Here is a 15944-nt window from a genome sequence, read left to right as displayed (position 1 = left end):
TAAGTCCAAAAGGGTACATTGTACAATGTTATGAAATCACTAAAATCAACACAGAGTCTTGCGTGCACAAATGTGTGCTGCTGGACAAAGTAAGTATAATGTATTAAAAACCTTTGTTCTTTAACCTAGTTTTTAGTACATTGTTACTTTGTACTAAAGTGTGGCAGCCCCCACCCACTGCAACTCTCTCCCATATAAGAGTCACAATACCTTTCTTGGAAGACTCACTGGAGTTGTTCAAGAAACTTCTCAAAACTCACCTCTTCAACAAAACAAAACTTAACCTCGAGCCTTTTTAACTACTAGATACTCTTGTGCAAAGAATCCTTGGGTTTCTTGAAAGGTGCTATAGAAATCTAAGTTATTTTAAAGTTATTATTATTGTAAACAGGTGGTTTTATAGTAGCTGCTGGGTGAGACCAGCATCCCCACACAGTAGGCTTGGGAATTAATTGATATCTCCATGATGTTAGTGTGTTAACTGAATGGTTTGTGTCTTAACCAAATAAACAAATATGGTAACATATCACTGTATGAAAAGATTTTTTCTGACACAATATAGGTGTAATCAGTGTATGTATGATGTAGGAATGTCAATCAAATAGTGTCCTCAGAGTGCAGATTTTCTGATCAATGTATGTCCCTACAATGTAGGTTTTCAAAGACATTAGGTTTAGTTGGACCAGATTTCTATTGTGTGACAATAAATACAATTCATTTGTGTTGCTTTGTTTTTATTGTGTTTTTTATACTTAGAGTAATTGAAACATGCTTGATTATACAAAAATAGATTATTAGAAGAATTTGATCCAAGTTCACATGCACAAATGATTTGGATTTATATCTAGAACTGAACCAAATTCAGTAAACAACTGGTTGAACAACAAAAACTACCCCTAAAGATGTTTTTAATACCTATTGATTACGTTTAAAAACATAAAACAAATCAAAAAAGAGTAAGAAACAAATTTTGTGGGGCTGTCACGTGTAGTGCGTATAGTCAAGACTCTTGGTTTTTTCATCATCTGGTCTGAGTTCAGATCCTTTTCGAACAAACAAATGGGAAGGCGTCATTGCAGGTTGCAGTGCACCACTTCAGATTATCTGCAAAAACAAGAAAAACACATGTGAATTTAAGAATTTCAAACTGGAATTATAAATTGTGTGTTTTAGCTGATCCTACTATCGGTCAGGGTCATTTTGTAGATTCTTTGTGACTGAATATGTGGCTGCTCTTATGTAAATACATTGGCAAAGGTGAATCTGACCGAGCTATTTTCTAAATGTTTCTAAAAACTTTGCTTTGGATGAGGTGTGGGGAAAACATGAAGGTCTTAAGAGCATGCTTAAGATTCTAGCTCACTGTCAGGCACCTAGCAAACATTAGTAATCAGCTAATGCAGAGTATTTTTCAACCTTAGACCTACTCAAAGGATGTGAATGGCTTTGATTTTCCTTTAGGATAATAAAGTACAAAAAGTGTGTAAATAAAATACATTAATGGTAAACCCAATCCATATATTGTCCTTGCTGTGTATATGTTCTAAGTGATCAGTGTATTTGAGATGTAGATATGTTAACTGACCAGATGTGCTAACTCGTGTCACTATAATACAGATGTGCTTTTTGACTAGTCTATTTATAATATATGTGTGCTAACTGTCCCAGCAATGCATGTGTACTTACTGGCTAGTTTTCCCCCAATATAGGTGTACTAAATGAACACCTTTATCTAGTTACACTCTTTTGTAAACTGTAGTTTGTAAAGTAATGTAAAACCCACCTTGACATTTTTATCTCCACTTATAACATAAGTAAGAATAACAGCAGGCTAACTTTATCTGTATTCGTATTAGTTTGTTGGTATGTGTACATGTCTGTGTATTTATGTGTGTTTATAGCATTACAATGGCAATTCATCTTCATGCAGATGCTAGCTGTCTTCTTGGTGTTGTCATGGTCGTCATCATCGTCATCTTCACTGTCCTGCTCACTGGTATCGTCATGGCTGTCCTTCTTGCTGGATTTGCCATGGCTGTCTTGTTCACTTGTATCATCATGGCTGTCTTCCTCACTTGTATCGTCATGACTGTCCTTCTTACTGCATTTGCCATGGCTGTGCTTCTTATTGGATTTACCATGGCTGTCTTGTTCACTTGTATCATCATGGCTGTCTTTCTTGCTGGATTTGCCATGGCTGTCTTCCTCACTTGTATCGTCATGACTGTGCTTCTTACTGGATTTACCATGGCTGTCTTGTTCACTTGTGTTGTCATGGCTGTCTTCTTCACTCGTATCATAATGATCGTCATCATCGCACCAGTCTTCATAGTAAAACTTGGAGCCATCAATCCACATCCAAAAACCAGGCTATGGACAGACACAAACATACATAAATACAGATAGTGAACTTGCATAGTTATATCTTAGGTGGGATTTTGGTAGTGTTTAAGTTTGCAACTATTTAATTTCCACTGAAGTTGTCAGATTTCAACCCTGACTAAGTGTACAGGCATGGATTATAACACTGATTTTAAAAAAAAATATCCATACATGGACGGCGCTAGTGGCACCAGCCCAGGTTTCTGGGAAGTTGTCGGTGTCCCCTCTGGTCAAAGACTGGACAAAGTGGTTTTCCTCATAACTGTGAATGGATGCCAGGTTGCCGCCATCGAACTGACAAAAAATCTGGTGGGAGCCATTTTGTATACATTACAATACATATGAACAACTGAATGAATAGTATGTTGTATTCATCATCTCTATGAGAGCTCACCTGAGCTTCAGTCCATGTCTTTGGGGTGCTGATATAGTTGAAACACTGGTCACCAAATTGAGACCAGCCGTCTGGGCAGTCTGAGTCCCCTATCACTTAAAAAACAAACAATTTTTAAAAAAAAAAAAAACAAAGTCCAAATCAACAAAATTAAAAAAGCACAGTTATACTTATGTTTTAACATTTTGTGTGCTAGATCTGTTCATTATATTGCACATGTTTTTACTTGTCTTGTACAGGTTTCTGCTTTTGAATGACTTAGTGTAATGTGGGTATACATTGCTAAAGCCACTCACTGCAGTTAACAGGTGGGGTATCAGGTGGTGTTGTTGTATTCGGTATCTTCTTTCCACTCATGATGTCAACGCACCAACAGTACCCGGTAGACCCCGAGCACTGCCTTGGAAGGAAGTTTCCATCATCATCACACTTAGGGCAGAATGATCCAATGAGGTTTGAGCAATTCATTGTTTCATGGTAACAACGGCCTTTATCCCAGGACATGGTGGGCTTGATCGGAATGGCTTGGCTTATCGCCAGGACAGTGCAGAGTGTAAGTGACACAGCAAGCATCTTCATGGTGATCATGAAGATGATGGTGGAGGAAGTTGACCTTCAGATAACACATCAAAATGTTAAAGTCTTGAGGTGGATTTTGTTTTAACCATGTGCTGAATATTGGAATATGTTGAATTTTAAGTGAAGCCTATTTTTACTTTTTTTTTTTTCTATTAAGAGATTTTACTTTGTAAGTTTCCAGGCTTACAAAAATTCTCTAAAAAGGAACAGATGTTAACCAAACCCTAACTCTAGCACTATATCACCAAGCTTCCTGTTGTGTTTGGGTCAAATCTGACCGATTACAAATATTAATAAATAAATAAGTAAGTAAATATTGTGTTTTACATCCGATTGCCTCACGGCCCTACGATTTCCTACACACTACACACACTTGAACATATGAAAGTGATGAGCCCCTTTTTCGTTGAATTTTGAGTGTTTTAATGAACTTTGTTCTGGTGTTCCCACTCAAAATTGACCGCCATAGGAAATGAATGGGAATCCCCCCCCCCCCCCAAATGAAAGACCCACTTTTACGACCTACTGAACAACCCACTGAATGGCCCACTGAACAGCACATTGACCCACCCGCTGAACTGAATTTGGTGGTGAAAAATGTTTCTTATGTTAATTTCACAGCTGTTAAAACTGACTAGTTGTGTGCACCCCCACCCCCTTTACTGTAGTAAGTGACTAGAGGGCTAAGCATGATCTCGAAAAACATAAAATAGGCAAAAAACAGAACAGTCACGAACAAGTAATCTATTTGTTTCGCATGAATTCTGTTGTTTATTTTATTCAAAATTGTATAATACTTTCTAATCTTACTGTTGTCAAAAAAATGATATTCAGATAGTAATCAATACTAAAATTAATATCATGTAAAATACTTATTTGCAACAATATTAATATCAAAACTGCCATCTTGGTTTCCTTCTTTAGCTGACACAGAATTTCACACAACACGGCTTTAAGAGGAATTTCAGTGGTGAAAGTTCCTGTTTCACAGACACTGATATATTTTAATTATTAATGTTTACCCGATGAGTGCAAAAACTAACATTAGACATTTAACTATTACCAATTAGTCAAATGGACTGTGGATAGATAAAAGATAAATAATTATTGACAGCTTAACGGTTCAAGGATGGAATACTGAGCTGTGACAGAGAGACCTGGAGAACTGGGCGGGTTTGGCTGCGTGGAGCAACAGGGAAACCAGAGCTGAACTGAGCAGAGTCCAAAGTGTGGAGAACTAGTCAGAGCAAATTAAGAGTTAAATCCAGAGTAGAGCAGCTCAATCAGACAGGTTTCAGGTCTGAAAAAGGAAAGCAGACTGAGACGGAGCAGTGTGAATGGTGGATGAGAGAGAGGTTGCATGCTGATTAGGGATGGGTATCATTTAGGTTTTATCCGATACCAGTACCAAACCGGTACTTTTGAAACGGTGCCGGTGCTTAAACGGTGCTCGAACCGGTGGTTAAAGAATGAAGAACACAAACTTTGTCCAAAAACCTCTCATGTTTAGCTGTTTTTTGTAAAAAGATAACAATGTTAGCCTTTTCTGCAGCTATAGGGGATTTATGGTATCACTCTTGGCTGGAAGCAGCGCTAAACAATGGAAAAAAAAAATCAAAAAAACCCACCAACTTTGTCCAAAAACCTCTCATGTTTAGCTGTTTTCCACTTTTTCTTTGGTCATTTTAGCCTTTTTGGCCAGGGTGAAGGGAGTATCTGCCATCAAACAAGAAGACAGCTGCATGTAGCTATGATGATGTTTGCTAGTTCACCTTACGTGCATTAATGTAATAACGTGGTTAGCCTACTCAACGTAAATTACACACGAACAACATTAAGCTACTCACGCAGAGAAGAACGGCTGCTGCTGCCGTCATCATCCGTCATCATTTCTGCTACACTGGCAGGGCTAGGGGCCAGGACTCTACTCTTCGGGTTTTTGGGGGATGTTGCTAACTCCGGTCCGATAACAGGCAACCCACCCGCAGTAGATGTGCTCGGTGTGAGGTCTCGCAGCAAGCTATCAAATACGGTGCATTTCTCGGCTTTTAAAAAAACACTATGCGTCGCCAGGTGTTTCATCAGATTCGAGGTGTTACCTCCTTTGCACAGTATCACCTTAAAGCACTTGTTGCAGGCTGCTGAGTTTGCATCTTTTGCTGTGAAGTACAGCCAGACTTTTGACCGCTTCGCCTTGGGAGTTTTTAATCTGTAGCTCTGCTCTAAAAGAACGTATGTACCTGGACCTGGGCCCGCCTACTACGCTTGCAAAGGTAAAATAATTGGCTGGAATCCAAAGTGTTTGACATCTCAGGAAAAAAAAGCACCGAAATAAAGCACCGAAATGTGCGCTGCTTTTCGGTTACTACCGTTTATGTCAGAACCGGTGCCATCATGGCACCGGATACCGGTACCCATCCCTAATGCTGATATGAAATATGTGATAAAATCTACTTTTACAATAATTTATTAAAAATGTGTTTCTTATTTTGTTTTTAGTCAGCTGTTATAAATGCATTTATATGTTTAATCTGTGTCAGAGTGAGCACACCATTTTTTTAAATATTCTTCTTCTTTTTAAAATAACTAATACCACGTTTTATCCAAAGTTCACTTGTAATTTTTCCATAATGTTTTTTTGTACAGTATTTCAATTATTTAGATGTAAATATAGTATCCCATATTCATTAATAGGTTCTAAAATATATTTAACTTGATCTATACTGGAATAATCTAAAAAATATGTAAAATGAATAGAACCTCTAAATTCCTCTTTGCCATGCAAAAGATGTTTTTACGAAAAAATAAAATAACATAAAATAACAAATAGCTAAGCCAAGATTGAGAAAAGGGATGGAGGTGGAGTGTGAAATGAAGGAGAAGGAACAAAGGCAGAGGGAGAGTTTTGATAAGGTTTAGGGAATGAAAGCAGAAGAGAATAAAGTAAAAGAAAAAAATAAGGAAAGACAATGTTTGCATCAAAGCAGAGGAAAGGGATGTAAGGAACAAGGACTGAAGAACAAGTAGAGAGTTTAGAGTTAGATTTAGGAAAAAGTGAAGAAGGAAATTTTAAAAAGGGACAAAAGAAAGAGTGAAAGGTTAGGCTTAGGTAAAACAAGTGGAAGTAGGAGCATTGTAAGAAAAATATTCTTATTTAAAACAGTGGCTTTGGAAAATGATAACCCAGTTAAGAAAACTTGAGTTAAATATACAAAAAATTAAAATTTACAAATAATCTAATTTTCACATTTGGTTTTTTACTTTTTTCCCCAATACAGTTTCCAAAAAATAAATAATAGATTAAGAAAAGTCACATTTCATCCACGAGAGATGATTCTTTCTCAAAAAATTGTCATAGTTGTGAGAGATTTTTATAATTTATAATTCAGTTTTTGTTTGCAAAAATTATTGTTTGAATTACTACAAATGTCTTCAGATACTTAAAAATCTGACTTGTTGATTTTTTTTTATGCAATAAGCATTTGCATTTTAATTTTAATATTAATTTTCATAAAAGAAAAAAAAGTGTACTCACTCTGCTCAGTGTCAGCTGGAGTGCTGATTCAGGTCTGAAAGTGTCTGCTGTGTCTTCTCCCTTTATTCTGCAGATTCTGCTTTGTCATGATATGATTTCCCACAGAAGCACTGGATCACGATTTCACATGATGCATTAATTGCCCTTTTCATCATGCAGCACTTCATCTTACTCCTTTTTTTACTCATTGTGTATCAGAAAATGAGCCATTGTGAGTGTATTTATTCTTTTCTCAGAATGTTAAGTCATGATGAGTTTTGTGTTACATCACTTCCTTCTTGGTATTCACAGAGACTCATTGAGTCTTGAGTTCCCATACAGTCTGTTTAGGTCACAGGTAACTTTAGTTACAACCTTGTATTGTGTTAATCTGGGTTACAGACAGTTTTTGCAGGTAAATATAAAACATCTTAGAAATGCATCATACATTTTTATTATCCCACTTCAATCTAATTAACCCTTTGGGGTCGCTGGACGCGCAAAATCACATGACCAATTTAAGACGACACAGCTACAAGATGCAGCACGTCAGAGTCTCCATTTCAACTTGGGTCGAAAGTGCGGACTTTATACATCTAAACTTTATACCAGTTTTTTGTGTCGATGGGCCACGTAAAACCAGAGTTATGATAAAAAGCGCGATGTTTTTTTCTGAACAAAACAGTGGCGTTTACAGCGGGAAGAACGGTAAAAACTGCGTTTGCTACAGACACCGCTAGCAAACACTGCGAAGAAAAAACACCTGTTACACCCCGGCCTAGGCAACCGGGGTGCAACGTAGAAAAACAGAAATAAGGAAAATAAAACCACGAAGGCTCTCCACCAAAATCCCAAAACGAAAATATCCCATAACGAAAGTATTGACAAACCCATTCACAACTATTTACAACAAACTATTTATTTACAACACGGGGAGAGATCGCGACCATGACATACTGAAACACAAGGCTTAAATACATAGAAGGAGCAATCAGGGAATGGACCACAGGAGGGAAACACAGCTGGGGCAAATTAGACCTGACGAGACAAGGAAACGTAAACTGAACACACTAAGATAACACAGACTTTCAAAGTAAAGCAGGAAATACATGACAGTCACGCAAAAAAACAAAAAACTGACAACACCGAAACGTAACATTTCCCCCCACCAGAAAATCAAACATGTAACCCCAAGTGAAAAGTTTGATCCAGACAGACAAAGCCGATGAAGGCTGGAGCGGTCCCACGGACCCTCCAGCAGACGACGAAGGCTGGAGCGGCCCCTCGGACCCTCCAGCGAAGGCGGATGAAGGCTGGAGCGGTCCCACGGACCCTCCAGCGACAACAAAGGCTGGGGCGGTCCCACGGACCCTCCCCCCAGCGAAGGCGGATGAAGCTGATGGAGGCTGGAGCGGTCCTCGGACCCTCCAGCGAAGACAGACGGCTGAAGCGAAAGCAGACGAAGCTGATGAAGGCTGGAGCGGTCCCACCGACCCTCCAGCAGACGACGAAGGCTGGAGCGGTCCCACGGACCCTCCAGCAGACGACAAAGGCTGGGGCGGTCCCCGGACCCCCCAGCAAAGGCAATCCCGGACGAGCCCCCATATGTTACACCCCGGCCTAGGCAACCGGGGTGCAACGTAGAAAAACAGAAATAAGGAAAATAAAACCACGAAGGCTCTCCACCAAAATCCCAAAACGAAAATATCCCATAACGAAAGTATTGACAAACCCATTCACAACTATTTACAACAAACTATTTATTTACAACACAGGGGGAGATCGCAACCATGACATACTGAAACACAAGGCTTAAATACATAGAAGGAGCAATCAGGGAATGGACCACAGGAGGGAAACACAGCTGGGGCAAATTAGACCTGACGAGACAAGGAAACGTAAACTGAACACACTAAGATAACACAGACTTTCAAAGTAAAGCAGGAAATACATGACAGTCACGCAAAAAAACAAAAAACTGACAACACCGAAACGTAACACACCCCTTCCCCATTGATGTTAGAGTTTACCATGTCAGCCAATCAAAAAAAATGATATGGCAACATGTGACATTTGGTTGTTTAGGGAGAAGGGGAAGTTTTTAGGAGTAACACCTGCAACGGAAAGCGGGCGAGCGAAAGACAGAGAGAGAGCGAGTTTTCATATATGAGACATTAGTGACGTTTAGCGTGTTTGGAGGCTATAGTTAGTGTGTTGTGTAGTTATTGTTTTGTATTGTGTGTCAGTTATACTGCTGAATTTCATATTTGCTCTAAAAAAGCCGGCAAAGGCAGATTCCAGTGTAAACGCTGTTCCCACATGGAAAACTGGACTGATGCACCTCCTGCTGTCAGACCTGCAGGGTTTAAGCCTGTGCTGTTCTCCTCTGTCTTATACTGAACACAAACTACATTTTTTTGGACTGGCACAAATAATTTGTGTGCCTTCTTATTTGATGCAGCACACCTAATTGTTCTGTAAATAGATTTAAATGGTTATATAAAAAACGTCTGAGGCCTTGGCTGCTTTTTTAGGTAAATAGTACCATATAACTTTGTTGTTTGCAAAACTTGTGCATAATTTTTAGAAATGTACAATTTCTATTTGCATTTCAAGTTATGAAAATGATTCGTTAAACATGTTTGTGGGTTTTACAGTAAAAAATATAACTTTTTTCTACTCGGATTTTGAATTTTTTGTCTGAATTTAGATCAACTGTGCTAATATAATACCACAATGAAAAAAATAACTCAAATTTCAGATATTTGAGGTTGTGCTGAAAATAATGATACCAAACAAGGCAAGAAAAACATATTTTAAAGGTGAAATATAGAGGTAAAATCAAAAGTAGTCAAAAATGGCCAATTATACCCTGGACCCCAGAGGGTTAAGCAACCTGCTGATCATACTGCCGTTTAATATAATCTTGTTGTATTATTATGTTTTTTTTTTTTATATATTGCAGTAACAGACATGCCTGGTTTCTTGTATTTGAAAAAGTTGTGTGAAAATGGGGAAAAAATAGTTCAATGCTACCTGCTACCTTGTTTGCCTCTTTATGAGGAATTGTTCTTCAAATTATTTATTATTTAAGAAGAATTTACTTATATGAGTTTTGTTCTGACTCCTTAAGAGTCGCCCCACATATTATGTGGTGTTATATAAGTTCATGCAGTCTTCATTTGTTTCTGGGGTACTGTTCATTTCATTTTGACATCCTACCTGACGCTGCTTTGTGTCTAACAGGAAAAGGGCAGTTAGCTACTCCTGTGCCTACCTATGCTGCCTCTTAAGCCAACATAGTCTGTAAGTTGGCAGTAATGTTGTGTTTTACCAGTGTGTGTTTGGCACTAACTGCTGTGAGTTGCTTGTGATAGTTTGAGCAAGTGAATTCTCCTAATGATGTGCTTCATTTGATACTAGCCTAGATGCTAATTAGCGCTAGCTAATTGCTAATGTTAGCTTGTATAGTTCTGCTTCTGTTTGCATAGTAACAGGTCATAGCATCTTCTAATTCTAAGAATGTTTGCTTATGTCAGCTCTCACGTTTTATTTTGTGTTTTAATTACAGTTTTACCATTCATTCATCCATTCATTTATTTCATCATGCATCCAATCAAACAAATCTGCAAAAAAGGAACAACGGTGTGGTTTTTCTACATAGGATGATGGTTATCTATCTGCCTAGTCAGATGCGAGGTCAGAATAAATTTTATGGAAATGGAATTGTTAGATTTTTTTGAGAGAGAAATACTATTTTGGGCCATCATTTTGTTATTTTTGGACATTCTGTGAACTGCATTGAAACAGACACTTGTTAATAAAGTTCTAACACATTAAATTATTGCTACAAATTGAATTTACTAAAAGTAAGCACACATTTTTTTAAACAAATTAATTTTCTCCCCTTAAAGCTAGACGTTTTTCGGATGGAGCCTTTAAGGATTGACCACACTGCGTATAAAAGACAGACACAGTCGTGACAACACACACCAGTTCAATATTGCAGTAACATACACATCCTAATTTCACCTACCAAAACAGGTGCACAGACTTTTTTTGTACATGAAAGTACAATTACCCCTGCCAAATGTGTGTCCAAGGTGTGTGATCAGGCAGGTAAAATTTGTCAAAACAATCTTTTGCACTTCTGAGAAGTAGTGGTAACGCATAAGTTACTTTTGTTTTGTCATTAAAATATGTGCTGGGCAACACATGGCAGTCTATCAATAACACAATATCAGGTTTTCACAATCCATGTATCTGTTTTTGGTACCTGAAAATATTCTGTAGTATTTGGTTCAAGGTAGAACTGGCTTGAAATTTGGGGAGAAAAAAGATTTAATTCTAACAAATCTGTTTTTTCACAGTATAATACATCTTTTCACAATAAATGCTATTAAACACCATGAAAAAAAAGTTTTGTTATATCACTCTTATTTCAGTGTAACCTAATTTGTTTTTTACTTAAAATTGTAGCTGAGTGGACTCAGTTCCTCACTAGCAACAATACTTTTTTTTTCAATATGGGACAGATTTGGGACTGGGGAAAAGAAAGGGGAGAAAGAAAGACGGAAAGAAAAACAGCGGGGAAGAGGGACGGGGATAAAGGGCAAAAAACAAAAAACAACAGAGAAAACAAGCAGAAGAAAAAAAAAAGAGAAACATAATAAACAACACACAGATACAAACATCCATTCCCACCCTCATGCTCTCATATGCAATTACTCAACACTCACCCAACGTGGAGACAGACACAAAGAGACACTGTACACACAATCACACTCCCCAAGTGTACTCTAAGCGATTTGGGTAATGTGGGGGGGCTGGTTGACCTTTTGACCTTTACATTTTCATTAATATCTTTAAAACAGAAGCAGCACAAACGACAATTTTAGCAGCACAAACCAGCACAAACGTAGCACAGTTGATTGACACCCATTTTGTTTGATTTAATTAATGTGGGGGGGCTGGTTGACCTCTGATGACCTCTAGAAAATTTTATTAATATCTTTAAAATGATAGTAGCACAAACGAAAATTTTTGCAGTACAAACCAGCACAAATGTTTGATACCACTTTTGTTGGATTTGAAGAAGGTGGGGGGGGCAACTTCACTCACATACTCTAAGCCCCTGGGCTAGGTACCCTTGCCCCTGGAGGGGGAAACTGCACCCAGACCCAGGTAGTGTTACCCTTTTCCCTGGGGTGGAGAGAAGCAGACTGCCCCGACTCGGCAGCAGCAGGGAGGCCCCACACTCCAGACCCCAATCAGAGGGCCAACTCCTCCCCCCCCCCCGCGCTCCAGCAGGCTGCAGAGAACGGGGGTGTGTGAAGACTCTAAACCTCCCTCCGCCCGCTCATATGTAGTGTTGTGTTGATGCATGTGTGTTCTAAGGTGCGTTTAAAACCCAGGAGGGCATGGAGCTACCTACTAGCAACAATACTGATGTAATTAATACAACAACAACAATGCAAAAATGTTGTATGGAAAACAGGTGAGGGATTCAGTTTTATGTGTGATATTTTGATAAAGCACAAAATATTCCACACTGTGCAGGATAACATGATATAGTTCACACCTGTCCACCCCCTGCAACAAATCTTCAACCCAGATTTGTACAATAAGAGCTTTAACAAAGTTTTTAAAAAAAAACATTGCTTTTGAAGTTGAAGTTGAAGTTATGGGTAACCTGAAAACTAGAAGGTCCAGACAGAACTGGCTGTGGCTGTGAAGCTGAAACACAAAGAGTGTCAGCAAACAATGCAATGAAGGTGATGTAACCTAAAACTCATCATGATTACAACAGTGTGAGAAAGAAAAACTGGGCATACAAGGCCTAAAGACGCAGGTAAAAGCAAAGAAGTACACCTTTTTTTAATATCTAAGGTTTTATGTATCAGGACTGAGTCTTAAACTTAGGTAAATATAACCTCAGATGAACAACAATGCATGACACATAACACCATATTATTATTTTGTTAACAAAGGCTAAGCCAAAATGAAGTTTGTGAAAAAAAAATTCAGGCCATGATTCAATAACTTGTAAAATCCCCTTTAGCAGCAATAACTTGAAGTTGCTTCAGATAGTCTCCCTCGTTACTTCAATATTCTCACACACAGCCTATTATTATTATCTGCTGTCCTGTTTGAATTGGTTGGTATTTCCAATTTTGTGCCCAGACATCATATTCCTTGATTTAATGTGGAAGCAGCCACCAGTTCACAGAAACCCTCTCCACTTTTGAGATTAGCCTTACAACTGAACAATTGCTGCAGTGGCCAGTCAGGGTGAATAAACCTGCACGGGTAGTTGGTTCATTATGTTAAACAGCGAGCACGTTCTTTTGTTGGTCATTTGATTAGATTACTCATAGAAACTACCATTAACACAATAAACTGGTGACACTTCTTTCATCTTTGAAACCACCACAGCTAAAGGTAGCAGTGTTAAATGGTGTTAGCTTAACTGATATCACTAGCTTAATGTTAAGCTAGGCAGCTGAGAGTCATTACTGTTAACTAAAAACTTAATCCATATAATTAGTTTTTCCCTAATGAAGCCACGCCATTGTTTGGTATTTCTGATTGGTTGAGCATTCAGTTGAAACCTTTTCTTGTTTAATAAGGCTTTCCGTTAAGATTCTTATTAGTAACTGTTTTAAATTTTGTTTTTCTTTAATCATATTTTAATGCTGTATTTGAACTGATTCTTATATTGTTTTTAACTCTATTTTAATTTTCTATTTCATTTCAATTTTATTATTCTTTATTTTTATTATTTGGATTATACAACACTTTGCGACTTTATGTCTGAATGAATATTGCATCATAATTAAACTACTTACTTAAAATAAAAATGTTGAAGCCATTTTTTTGTTATTAGATTAGCAGAGTCAAAGCAGGACACACATTTACTCTCAATGCAGAAATGAATCACTGAACTCACCACTCCCAGGGTGACTGACTTACACACAAATCCTCAACACTTGTTTCCATTTGTTTTGCAATTTCTATTAGCATCATGCTAGAAATTTACTGCACAGACACACTGAAATGACCTCTTTTTAGTTTCAAAGACACACACATACCTTTGAAGAAACAATGGCCCTGCACTGGTCCATCAGGTCAGTGTGCTCATCAGTCATTCCGGTTACCATAATTGCTGCAGAAGAAAGTTAAACTACTGGGAACCTGAGCCCATTCTCCAATAACTTATCAGTGACATGCTTGTTTAAGTTTTTTTTATTACCAAAGTATATGAATTTGTGCAACTTGTAATTGAAGTGTATCAGTATAATTCAGCTGACAGGGCATGCTGACTTTGCAAGGGAAGCCTGGACCCCCAAGACCATTATATAATGCCAATGCTGCATAAGCCACAGCCAGAAGCAGTTTTCATACTGTAAAAATAAATAAATAAAATAAAATCCATGATATTTTTATTATTATTTTTTATTAATAAAAATTTAGTAATAAATTAAAAAGGTGCTGATGTGTGAATTTTTTTTTTTTTTTTAAGAAGGGACACAGATTCAGTCTTTTTTAATTTTATGTATTTATTGTTGAATTATATGAAAATAAACCTTAAGTTACTCCAGCTTCTTGTTTTGCTTGTAGAATAAACATGATGACATGAACTCCCAGGAAACTTGCCATGTACAAAACACATTCGAACTTTGAGGGCTTTTTCCCCCAAGACAGGCAAAAGCTGCAAGCAAAAAGCTGGTTGTGCCCAAAAACAGCTGAGAACTTGTGTGGTTATCACAATAAAGATAGCAGTCTGTTTTCAATAGATTGTATTTTGCAAAACTGGTTTATTGTGTGTTGCACTGGGTTACTAAGCAACTAAAGAGTTGCCTCAAAGGACCTCATGAATGTTAACAGAGGGGTGCATTTCGCTGAAGCACGTTTCATGACAGCCAAAGCTTTGTGGTCTTTAACAGTCTCAATATTTTTCTTTTGTTGATTGTTTGATTGATTGATTTTTTCTTTTCTGGGATTTCCCCAAAACATCTGTCATTTTTTATGAAATAGCTATCAAGATGTGGCAATAGCCAAATTAGCCAGAAGGTGGCACAGTGGACATGGGTTTCAGTTTGTTTTGAAGCATCAATACAATTCGGGCACAAAAACTTTAAAAATCACAGTGTCTCACAGATCCTTTCTTTCCCAGTACTCACCTTGCACTCAAGCCACCCAAGCCAAAATAACAGTTTTCCATGAGTCCTAAACAGTGTTGGGGAGTAACGGAATACATGTACCGCCGTTACGTATTTAAAATACAAAATATGAGTAACTGTATTCCATTACAGGAACCGTTTAAAAAGGTGGTATTCAGAATACAGTTACTTTGTTGAAATAAATTGATTACACGGCGGTACTTTCCTGTTTCATATTGTCGCGGGTCAGGACTGTTTGGGTTTTGTTTGACAGCCGTGTTCGGTTGTTCCAGGCGGCAGCGTTACAGTTGCCATGGTTACATGGTGACGCGCGCTCTCTTTGCGACTGTGTTTCCTGGGTAAGAGAGCGCCTTTTTTTGTTGTTGTTGTTGTGCTAAGCTAAAAGGTAGAGTGTTACAGACATAGCCCTAAAGAATGTAGCCTCATGGGCAGTGTAGTCCGTGTTGCAGGGAGAATGGACTGCCATACACGTTATGTGTCTGTGAGCGCGAGGAGGGAGAAAAAGGCGAGTGGAAAAGTATGAGTTATCATCGAGCAGAAACGGGAGCTGGAAGCATGTAAATATAATAATAACCACTGCAGCCAAGAAGAGTGCCTGACGAGCCCAGTTGTAAGTACGCTATTAAGACTTGACTGTACACTGTGTTCGTGTTTTCCTCCGAAACAATAAGTTCCGTTGGAGCAGCCTTTCAACGTCTCTCTCTGTCTCTAGCTAGCAAAGTTGACCCAGACAACAAAGTAAAGCTAGTTTTCAGCTACGAGCCCCACACGGAACCTAATTATTAGCCAGAGGTCCCTTTACTACGGTTCGGAGCCGCGGACCTTCAGTAATAGTAATAAATCACATTCATGTAGTTGTAAACAGCATGATAATATATTAAATAATCCGAAG

At 38.2% G+C, this 15944-nt stretch overlaps 1 protein-coding gene across 1 annotated transcript; it reads right to left on the bottom strand.

The window, feature by feature from the left end:
• Positions 1–497: 497 nt before the first annotated feature.
• On the bottom strand, positions 498–7020 carry LOC120733327 (macrophage mannose receptor 1-like). Its single transcript, XM_040031426.1, has 6 exons — positions 6891–7020; positions 3073–3389; positions 2777–2871; positions 2554–2688; positions 1908–2370; positions 498–1104 (listed from the first exon to the last, which is right to left on the bottom strand). The coding sequence occupies exons 2-6, from the start codon at positions 3362–3364 to the stop codon at positions 1037–1039; spliced, it is 1053 nt and encodes a 350-aa protein (XP_039887360.1). The 5' UTR covers positions 3365–3389; positions 6891–7020; the 3' UTR covers positions 498–1036.
• Positions 7021–15944: the final 8924 nt, after the last annotated feature.

This window comes from Simochromis diagramma, unplaced genomic scaffold (assembly GCF_900408965.1).
Source record: "Simochromis diagramma unplaced genomic scaffold, fSimDia1.1 OVJJ01000229.1, whole genome shotgun sequence".
Classification (NCBI taxonomy): Eukaryota; Metazoa; Chordata; class Actinopteri; order Cichliformes; family Cichlidae; genus Simochromis; species Simochromis diagramma.
The sequence above is the reverse complement of the archived record's forward strand: the minus strand, read 5'-3'. Positions and strand labels throughout refer to the sequence as shown.

Bases quoted from the DNA above. Each gene is read 5' to 3' on its own strand.
- LOC120733327 (XM_040031426.1), bottom strand. From the start codon at position 3,364: ATGATCACCATGAAGATGCTTGCTGTGTCACTTACACTCTGCACTGTC. The intron at 2,689-2,776 runs GTGAGCTCTCAT...GGCTCCCACCAG, and splicing joins AGACATGGACTGAAGCTCAG to ATTTTTTGTCAGTTCGATGG. The intron at 1,105-1,907 runs GTAATGCTATAA...TTGTTTTTGCAG, and splicing joins CATGAAGATGAATTGCCATT to ATAATCTGAAGTGGTGCACT.